The sequence below is a fragment of the Aedes albopictus genome, chromosome 3 (genome assembly GCF_035046485.1).
Source record: "Aedes albopictus strain Foshan chromosome 3, AalbF5, whole genome shotgun sequence".
NCBI classification, from domain to species: Eukaryota; Metazoa; Arthropoda; class Insecta; order Diptera; family Culicidae; genus Aedes; species Aedes albopictus.
In genome coordinates, this window is record NC_085138.1 from 380,892,850 (window position 1) to 380,903,643 (window position 10,794).

Here is a 10,794-nt window from a genome sequence, read left to right on the forward strand (position 1 = left end):
TTAATTCTCGTTGACATCTGCCATGCAGATGAAGTCTTGTAGATGTTTGGGAATTTTCCTATTCCTGGTGGCTCGTTGTGTTCGGATAGCATCTTCAGCCTCCGGATGTCCAGATGATTGCTCGCGCCATTCCACAACCTTCTTTGTCTGGGACACGTGTCGCTTTATCGTACGCCCTTCGTCGTCTCCAAGCACCAAATTCCCATTTCTTTCTTCCATGACCGTATAACGCTGTGTCCCAAACCTAGAGTCGCCTTTTGCTCTCGTTTGTCGCTCTACTATCACCGTATCACCAGGCTTCAACTGGCACTTTCGGGCTCCACGGCGGGCATCTTCACGATGTTTAGCTTGAATTTTCATTGCTCGGTCTCTCTCATCAATGCCACTGTTGTCATAATCAAGTAATTTTCGGTCTATTAACGGCAGGCCTCGCTTGATCTTCCTTCCATGCATAATTACTTCAGGTGGCATTTTTGTAACGGTATGAGAAGCTGCATTGTGCGCTCGAACTGCCGATTGGAGTTCTTCATTATAGTTCCCCCCAGAGGAGGCAGCTACGGACATGGACTTGTTGATTATCTTCATATAATTCTCAACCATGCCATTCTGCTGCGGGAAGTGTGGTGTCGAGAAAACAGTTTTGATCCCTCTTTCGTGACAGAACCGACCATAATCATCTCCATTGAATGGAGGACCGTTGTCACTTTTTATACACTCCGGAAAACCTTCTATGTCGAAAACTTCGTCGAGCACTTTCTTTGTTCGCTCGAAGCTGGTCGACTTTACAGGACGAGCAATGAGATAACGTGAACGGTAATCAACAATCACCAGGATATGTATACCTCCGAGTTTGGCATAAGGTCCATTAAAATCAATAGCGATGGTTTCCCACGCAGTCTTGGGGATGACGGTACGCACCATCGGAGTGGTTTTCTCTGGCCGACCATTGATTGCGCATGACTGGCATGTCCTGACCCACTTTTCGGCATCCTGCGCCATTCCTGGCCACCACACACGTTCTCGCAAAATAGTCTTCAGTTTGGCGGCTAGGGGATGTCCTTCATGGGCTATGTTCAGTGCTTTTTCCTGGAGAGATTTGGGTATTACTGCACGACCATCCTTCAAAATGACACCATCCTTGACGCAAATATCTTCTCGCATTGACTGGAATCGACGAAGATCTTTTGGCCAGTCACCAGACTGCAATGCGTTTGTTAGTTTAATCAGCTCCTGGTCTTATTTTGTAGCCTCGCGAATTTCATCCTCAGTTAGAAATTGTATGCTGTTTGCTTCAAGGCTAGCGATTTCCCACGGACTCGTATCCTCATTGAATGGTTCAGGCGTTCCTCCAGAAAGGCGTGAAGAAGGATCAGCAATGTTCTCTCTACCACGAATGAACTCCACGTCGTAGTCATAGGGGCTTATCCGTAGAGCCCACCCATCTGCTCTTGTCAGTACCCTCTTCGGATCCTCCCGAGTTCTGTTGAGGATGAAGCTCACACCTCTGGCATCTGTTCGGAGGGTGAAATGCCTACCGAGCAAAAAGTATGCAAAATATTCAACCGCCCAGACAGCACCCAAAGCTTCCTTCTGATTTTGCGCATACTTTTTCTCCGTCGCGGTCAGGGCTTTTGAAGCAAAGCTGATAATTCTCCGAGATCCGTTTTGATTCTCCTGGGTCAGCACCGCTCCCAGCGCCACCGGGGATACATCTGTATACAGTACGGTCTTGTCATTTTCAGAAAAATATCCTAAAGCAACCGTTGAATGGATTATCTTGCTCTTAGTCTTCTCGAACGCTTCAGTTTGTTCAAGTCCCCATTGCCAAGTACGAGAACTGGCCACCTTCCACAACGGACTAGTCAAGTCAGCGAAATTCTGAATGAACGGACTTACGTACGATGCCAAGCCCAAAAAACTCCGCAACTCAGATACCGTTGATGGTTCACGGAAATTTTGGATACTGTTAACCTTTACCTCATCGACGTGGAAGCCATCTTTATCCAGTTCATGGCCCAGAAATTTGACCCGCTCCCGGTCGAACTCGCATTTTGCTTCATTCAACGTGAGATTATTCTTCCTAAGTGCTTTGAGCACCTGAGCAACTGTTTTCCTCAGGTTTTCCAGGGTGTCCGCGAATATCAATATATCATCAATGAACACAATAACGTTGTCAATGCCCTCCAAAATACGGGTCATTTCGCGCTGGAAAATTTCAGGGGCACAATTGACCCCGAACATTAACCTTGTGAACCGGTACATCCCAGATTCAGCGAGGAATGTGGTCAATTCTCTGGATTCACGCCCTAGCTCCAGGTGATAATATGCGCTAGTTAGGTCCAGCTTGGTGAAGTACCGCGCTCCATGTAATTTTGCCTTCATCTCGTTCATCAACGGCAGCCGGAAATATTCCCTTTTTATAGCCTTATTAGGGGCCCGCATATTCACCACAAGTCTAAAGTCCCCCTTGCCTTTCGGAACAGCGAACATTCCACTGATCCATTGTGGAGCTGTCATGACCCTTTCTATGATACCTTTAGATTCCATTTCCTCCAGCCTTGCTCTAGACGCTTCCCTGAATGCCGCTGGAACGTTGAAATAAGCATTACGAACTGGAGGAATAGATCGGTCGATACTGAAGTTGACCTTTACTCCTGGAACTTTCGGGAAAATTTCAACATCACCTTCTTGTTCTTGTTCAGAACTGTTGACCGCCTGTCCAACTAGCAATAACTTCAAATCAGCAGCAGTTTCACGTCCCAGTAGCGACCTACGTCCTTTCGGAATCACCAGGAATTTAGCGCGGACAACGGGCTTGTCGAGACCTTCGACCTCTACCAGTGCCCAAAAAATCTTCGATACCGACATTGGTTGATCTGCGGCGTATGCTTTGACATCAGGGTGAGCTGAACTATCAACAAACTCTAGTTTTACTGTGCCGATTCTAACTTGCTTTTCGAGGCTCTCCCAGTCCTTACCCCCTATCACATTTGCATCCGCACCCGAGTCTATGAGGAACGATACAGGTTTCGATGAACCCACGTAACAGTTGACCAGCACATCAGAAAGCGTTAGAGAATTAACCAACTGCAAACAAAATAAGGACATACAAGAAGAACAACCATCAGTTTTTGCAGTTCAAACCCCTTTCACGATTCAAACCCATTTCAGCGATTGCCATTTTTATTAAAAACAGAACAAAATAAAAGATCAGATCACCTGTTCATTTTTGAGCGGTTCGTCATCTTCCTTCGAGATATCCAGCTGGTTCACCACCCGTTTCTTGCGGCATGTGGCTGAAAAATGCCCACGTTCGTTGCACGTATTGCAGGATTTGTACAAGGCTGGACACGGTTTGCCATTGTGCTTTGGACGGTCGCACCTGAAGCATCGATTTCGTTTTCCAACGAACCTATTTTGTAGCTCCCGGCGCCTGTTCGGTGGGCCACTTGCTCCTCCTCGATCGCGAGTTTCCCATCCACGTGATGCAAATCGTTTCTGGTCAAACTGACGGTTGCTCGAAGTATTGGCAACTTCCATTATACCCTCCGCTTTGGAAGGACCGGCATTGATGTTGAATGCCTCGGCTCGAGTGGCAGCTTGAATTACAGTTTGGGTGTCGTGATTATATGTTCTCGCTGCATTAGCGACGTCGCGGTTACTCATTCCTTGAAGTATCTGAGACCGGATGAAACGATTTTCATCTTCGCCATAACCACACATACAGGCTTTTTCTACCACTCTTGCATAAAACGTTACGACAGACTCGTTGGATTCCTGCTTGAGCCGGGTGAACTCTTCATGCTCCGCCGTAGTGTCAACCAAAGATCGCAGATAGGTTCCAATATTCCGAGTTAGGATAGAGTAGCATTGCGGGTCGTCGAAACTAGGACAGAGCTTAGCCGCGGTGATTAAGCCTTGTAGCTGTTCGCCCATGAGAAGATACAATAGCTTGCCTCGACTAGTTGCGCTGACGTTGTTCAAATCTGTTGCGATTTCAAAATTAGATTTGAAGCGACTCCATTCTGTCCACAGTTTACTAGTAGGTATGGCTTGCGGAAAAGGGCGAATATCCCAGCGAATCCATCCAATGTAATCTGGCTTCGACGGAGTACGAACTTCCTGACTGCCTGAGTTCTGTAGTGATCTGTCCTGTGGAGCAATCCATGTAGGAACAGTGGGTGCAACAAGCTGTCGCTCTGGTGTAGAGAAAAGCGCTTTTTCCATGCGCTCCAGCCTTTCAACCAAGCGCCGATCAACACGCTTCCTAGTGACTTTCCGAACTCTTTGAACAACACAGTCATTTTCTTCCAACGGCTCAACTGAATTATCGGAACAGGCTTCCTCCAGCTCTTCTCTGTCATCGTCCGACACGACAGACTCTTCCTCTTCAAAATCAGAGCCGTCGGAAGCAAGAGCGGGAATGGCACGCACATATTTGCCACATATTTTATTAAAAAAACAGTGCTATGGAAGTAAAAACAAGGCTTGCTTTTCAAACTTGCATATAAGAAATAAATCATGTCGACCCATTACGTTGTTTGGAGGTAGCAAATGATTTAAGTAATTTAAAACCAACGTAATTTGAATCCATGGATATCAAAAACCATGCTAACCATTGATAGCGTTGCACTAGTTTCTTAATGCAATAATTGTAAAATCATTTCAGTACAACATATACGTGCCAAACCATTTAATAGAAATTTCAGTAGACGTTCTTCTCAGTTTTTTGATTAATAGTTTCGTGATGTTTATTGTGATAATACAAAACCTACACCAAATCATGTAGTTAAACATATAGCACGGTGATTACTTACAACAATGGTCGTACCGAACCATATCTTTATAAAACATCTGTGCTAACACCCCGTTCTATTCAAGTAGTCGTACCGAACCACTTCTCTCAGTAATCATGGTCGTACCGAACCATGTTTTTGTTTGTCACATCAAACATTTCCATTTAACAGTAGTCGTACCGAACCACTTCACAACGATGGTCGTACCGAACCATTTCCTTACAAAACATCTGGGTAACACCGTCAATTCATTCAATTCAAGTAGTCGTACCGAACCACTTTTCTCAATGATCATGATTAGGGACAATGGAAATTCGCGATTTCGCGGAAGCCGCGAAATCCGCGAAATTGGGCTTTGGCCGCGAAATTCAAGAAATCCCGCGAAATGCTGCGAAATTTGACAAAACTGTAAAAATACCTTACTTATTCCCATAAATTTCAAATTTTTAGTCAAAAATTGACAGAAAATTTTCGACAGTTTGAGATTATTTACGATTCCGTATCTGCATAATAAAAATTCATTGCATCAAATGTATGCTTCTTTCTTGAAAAACCATAAAACTTGTTACTTTTTTAAATGAATTATTCATTTAACATGCAAAATTGATTTTTTTTTCAAAAAAAAAAATGGTCAAAAACATAGGACCGCGACATTGCCGCGAAATTCACAATAGTAGCCCGCGAAATTTAAGAAATTTTACCGCGAATTTCCATTGTCCCTAATCATGATCGTACCGAACCATGTTCTGTTGGTTACATTAAACCATTCCATTCATTAGTAGTCGTACCGAACCACTTTACAACAATACTCTAATCGAGCTATTTTCCTTACAAAACATCTATGTTAATATCATTAATCCATTCGATTCAAGTAGTCGTACCGAACCACCTCTCTCAGTAGCAATGGCCGTACCGAACCATTGTTTTTGTTGGTTACACCAAACCATTTCGTTCAATAGTAGTCGTACCGAACCACCAACATTTAAGGACAGACTTGTTAAGTGCCCCACACAATGCATACGTTTGCGTGTGCATGACAGTAGTTTGACACATTTCCCATGGGAAAACTGTCAAAAAAACGCAAACCTCGACGGAACGGACGCTATGTGTTCCAGGCTTTAGAATCCCAAAGTGGCCGCCACAATGGCCGACTTTGGCACCTACTCACGATTTCGAGCGCACAAATCTCTTCGTAAACAAAACCAGCGCACCTGATCTTCTTATTTTAAGCTTATTACAAGTGAGCAAGAACAGAATAATCAAATGCGCTGTTATTTGGAACTTGCTTCTTGAGATTTGTGCGTTTAAAGTTCTGATGCACTTTTGAAGCGGGATTTCAAGATGTTTGTCCTTAAACAACAGTCTCAAATTCTCAACAAAAATTATCATAACACAAATTTGATCATCACTCTTTGGCGAGCGTTCGTTCGAGACAGTCGCAACTTTTCGTTCGTCCGGTTTGTCTCCAGTTCGGTGGCTATTTTCGTGCTAGTGTTTCCGAGTGTTTATTAAGTAATCATCCCTAGTGGGACGCGTGCGGTTGGCGAGGCCACAATTTTTGCCGCAAAAGTTCGTTTAGTTTGAGTAAAGTTCACGTTTTCATTATATCACGTGGCGCATTGACCGATTATCGAGCACAGCAGTGCAGCACCCCCCGCATACCGCGCCGCTCGCGCGGCCGTGATCGGCTTCTTCCAGTGAGTACCCAAGCTCATCGTCGTCGACAGCAGCAGCCCACCAAGAGAAGAGCAGAGAGCGTTCAACCGCCGCACACCGCTCGCCTCCTCCCAGTGCGGGCGATCCCATCGCTTGGACCTGTCGTCGTCGAGCCTGTGGCAAAACAGAGCACAAAGCTAAGTATTCAAAGTTACCCCTCGTTGTTCCCCCCTCTCCACCGACTCTTTGATTAGATTTAATTTGGTATATAGGCAGTTTTTTTTCTCTTTTTTTTTCCTCACTTTCCCTGTACAGTTAATTTTGTCCCTTGTTTTTTTTATTATTTCGTCCCCGTGATAAGTGTTAGTTTAAGATTTTTGAGTGTCCCGTGGTGGTAGTTAGCTGCCACAATGGGCGATGATGACGATGGCGGGGGTACGTCGTACCGCATCAACGAAGCTTTGTTATTGGCATCGGATTGCTCGAGCCAACAAGGCGATTTAAATGCTAACCCCTTTGCCCCCCTTCACCCTGGTGCTTCTCCAATGGACACCAACGGTAAATCTGTTTCGACGTCCCCCCGCCTCAAGGCCTACCCTCCCGACTTTGGCGGGCCGTATGTTGTTTTCTTCCGACCCAAAGGCAAACGTTTGAACACCGTTCAAATCAGCAAGGATCTGACTAAGCGGTATTCTTCCGTTGTCTCCATTGACATGGTCGGTACAGCTAAGCTTCGGGTGACAGTAGGCGACCGAAAGCACGCTAATGAGATTGTGGCCTGCGAGTTGTTTACTCTTGAGTATTTTGTCTACCTTCCGAGCGCGTCAATTGAGATTTCGGGGAAGGTCGCCGACGCATCTTTGACCTGCGAAACGATCATGCAAGGCTGTGGTCGTTTCCATAACCCTTCTCTACCTCCTGTCCAGATACTGGATTGCCGGCAACTGCATTCGGTATCCCAGGAGGGCGAGAAGAAGGTTTACACACCATCTGAAGAATTTTCTGTGACCTTCTCCGGATCTGCATTACCAGATCTGCTGGTGATTGGCAAACTTCGGCTACCTGTGAGGCTGTATGTACCGAAGGTAATGAATTGCATCAATTGCAAGCAGCTGGGCCACACCGCCCAGTACTGCAGCAATAAACCTCGCTGTGCAACATGCGGGGAGAGACATGTGGACGGTGCGTGTAAAACGCCGCCCAAGTGTGTTTATTGTGGTAGCGACCGTCCACACGATCTCAATGTTTGCCCGAAGTACATACAGCGAAAACAACATCAAAAACGATCGTTGCAGCAGCGTTCAAGGCGAAGCTACGCCGAAATGCTGAGAAAAGCTGCTCCGGTCGTTGAATCACGCAACATCTACTCGTCTTTGTCTCTCGATGATCAGGGCTCTGACTCTGAGGTCGGGGACGGGGTTCCCTTTGTTTTTAAGGGTGAAACGAGGAAACGGGTGAGGCTCCAGAGACCCACCAAAAAACCTCGGAATCTGCCTAGCAGTGACCCCCAACCCACCGTGACAAATTCTAAGAGTGTTAAAAAAGGTAACAAACGTTCACCTCCTGGATTCAAAATCCAAGATGAACGAGACTTTCCTTCGCTCCCGGGAACATCAAAAATCCCAGATGTCCCAATTTTTTCGACTTCTCAGCCAGAGGGACAGCATTCGGAGAACCAGGAACAACCTCTTGGTGCTCCGATGTTTACGCTTTCTGGCATCGTAGACATCGTCCTTAACTTCTTTAATGCTTCTGACTCAGTGAAGAGCATTGTCAAAGCACTTCTTCCTTGTGTGTCTCCTCTTTTGAAGCAGTTGGCTTCTAAAATGCCCCTCCTTGCGACATTCGTATCTTTCGATGGCTAATTTAACCACCGAGGTCGAAGATATGATTTCTGTGCTACACTGGAACTGTCGTAGTATCGTACCAAAATTAGACTCTTTCAAATTTTTAATTAACAATTTACAATGCGATGTTTTTGCGCTATCCGAAACATGGCTGACACCCGATGTAACCTTACCTTTTTCCGATTTCAACATTATCCGTCTTGATCGGTCCGACTCGTACGGAGGGGTGCTTTTAGGGATCAAAAAGCAGCACTCATTTTACAGAGTCGATTTTCAACCGATGACAGGCATCGAAGCCGTCGCATGTGAGGTGACAATCCGAGGTAAAACCCTCAGTGTTGCCTCCATATATCTTCCACCGAGAACTGCAATATCTCGCAGGGATCTCGCCCACATCTGCTCGGTTATGCCTGAGCCACGGCTGCTCATGGGAGATTTCAACTCCCATGGAACAGGCTGGGGGGAACTGTACGATGACAGCCGTTCAACTTTGATATATGACCTCTGCGACGACTTCAACATGACAATTTTGAACACCGGAGAAGTTACGCGAGTGGCACCTCCAGCTAAAGATGGCAGTCCTAGAGACAGCCGATTAGACCTCTCAATCTGTTCGAGCTCACTATCGCTGGAGTGTACATGGAAGGTTATCCAGGATCCCCATGGTAGTGATCACCTTCCGATCGTTGTTTCTATTTCCAATGGTTCACGTCAACCTCCATCTATTGACATTTCCTACGACCTCACGAAACACATTGACTGGGGAAAGTACGCAGAAGCAATTATCGACGGTGAGCAATCGGTAGAAATTCTTCCACCGCGGGAAGAGTATCAGTTTCTATCAGAACTGATCATCAGTAGCGCGCTGCAGGCACAACGTCGGCCAGTTCCAGGTCCTTCGGCTCGCAGGAAACCCCCCAATCCGTGGTGGGATAGCGAGTGTACAGAAATCTATCGCGAGAAATCCGCTGCGTTCAAAGAGTTTCGGAAACGCGGTTCGGTTGAAAACTTTAAGCGGTACGTTTCCCTTGAAAGCAAGTTCAAGAACTTGATCAAGGCGAAGAAAAGCGGTTACTGGCGTCGGTTCGTCGAGGGTTTATCGCGCGAGACATCAATGAGAACTCTTTGGAACGTCGGGAGAAGAATGCGTAACGCGTCGTCGGTAAACGAGGATCGAGAAAGCTCTCCTCGGTGGATTCTCAAGTTCGCAAAAAAAGTTTGTCCAGATTCCGTACCCGTGGAGCGAATAATTCGGGATGTTTTCGAGGATAGGGACGACATGGATAGGCCGTTTTCGATGGTTGAATTCTCACTTGCTCTTCTTTCATGTAACAATTCCGCTCCAGGAATGGATCGAATTAAGTTCAACTTGCTTAAAAACCTCCCCGACGTCGCTAAGAGGCGCTTGTTGAACTTGTTCAATCAGTTCCTGGATAACAACATCATTCCGGATGATTGGAGGCAAGTGAGAGTGATAGCTATTCAAAAACCCGGGAAACCCGCGTCGGATCATAATTCGTACCGTCCAATCGCGATGTTGTCTTGTCTGCGGAAGTTGTTAGAGAAGATGATTCTCTTTCGACTGGACAAATGGGTTGAATCGAATGGCATGTTGTCTGATACACAATTTGGTTTCCGCAGAGGCAAAGGAACGAACGACTGTCTTGCGTTGCTTACTTCAGAAATTCAGCTTGCCTTTGCTCAAAAGCAGCAAATGGGCTCAGTGTTTTTGAATATTAAGGGAGCTTTTGATTCAGTTTGTGTCGATGTTCTCTCCGAAAAACTACACGAAAGTGGCCTTTCACCAATTTTGAACAACTTTTTGTATAATTTGCTGTTTGAGAAGCAGATGAGTTTTACTCATGGCGACTTGACAGTTTCACGAATTAGCTACATGGGTCTCCCCCAGGGTTCATGTCTAAGCCCCCTTCTTTACAATTTTTATGTTAGAGACATAGATGATTGTCTCATGGAAAATTGCACGTTAAGACAGCTTGCGGATGACTGTGTTGTTTCTATAACGGGATCAATAGAAGTCGATCTGCAAGGACCACTACAGGATACTTTGGACAATTTGTCTACTTGGGCTCTCAAGCTGGGTATCGAATTCTCTCCGGAGAAAACTGAGATGGTTGTCTTTTCTAAAAAACACAAACCGGCAAAGTTTCCGCTCCATCTGATGGGTAAGACAATCACTCATAGCATGTCTTCTCAATATCTCGGCGTCTGGTTTGACTCCAAATGCACCTGGGGGAAGCACATTGTGTATCTGATACAGAAATGCCAAAAGCGAATCAACTTTATGCGAACTATTACCGGAACATGGTGGGGAGCACATCCGGAAGATCTGATCAGGCTGTACCAAACAACCATTCTGTCGGTTTTAGAATACGGTAGCTTCTGTTTTCAATCCGCGGCGAAAACACACTTGCTGAAGCTTCAACGGGTTCAGTACCGTTGTCTTCGGATCGCGTTAGGTTGCATGAACTCAACTC

General features: G+C 45.8%; 1 protein-coding gene across 1 annotated transcript; it reads right to left on the bottom strand.

Annotated features, from left to right (window-relative positions):
- LOC134290956 (uncharacterized protein K02A2.6-like) lies at nt 1-1,161 on the bottom strand. Its single transcript, XM_062858189.1, has one exon. The coding sequence runs from the start codon at nt 1,159-1,161 to the stop codon at nt 1-3; it is 1,161 nt and encodes a 386-aa protein (XP_062714173.1).
- Between the last annotated feature and the right edge of the window lie 9,633 nt (nt 1,162-10,794).

Coding starts and splice junctions, on each gene's coding strand:
- LOC134290956 (XM_062858189.1), bottom strand. CDS start 1,161: ATGCGAGAAGATATTTGCGTCAAGGATGGTGTCATTTTGAAGGATGGT.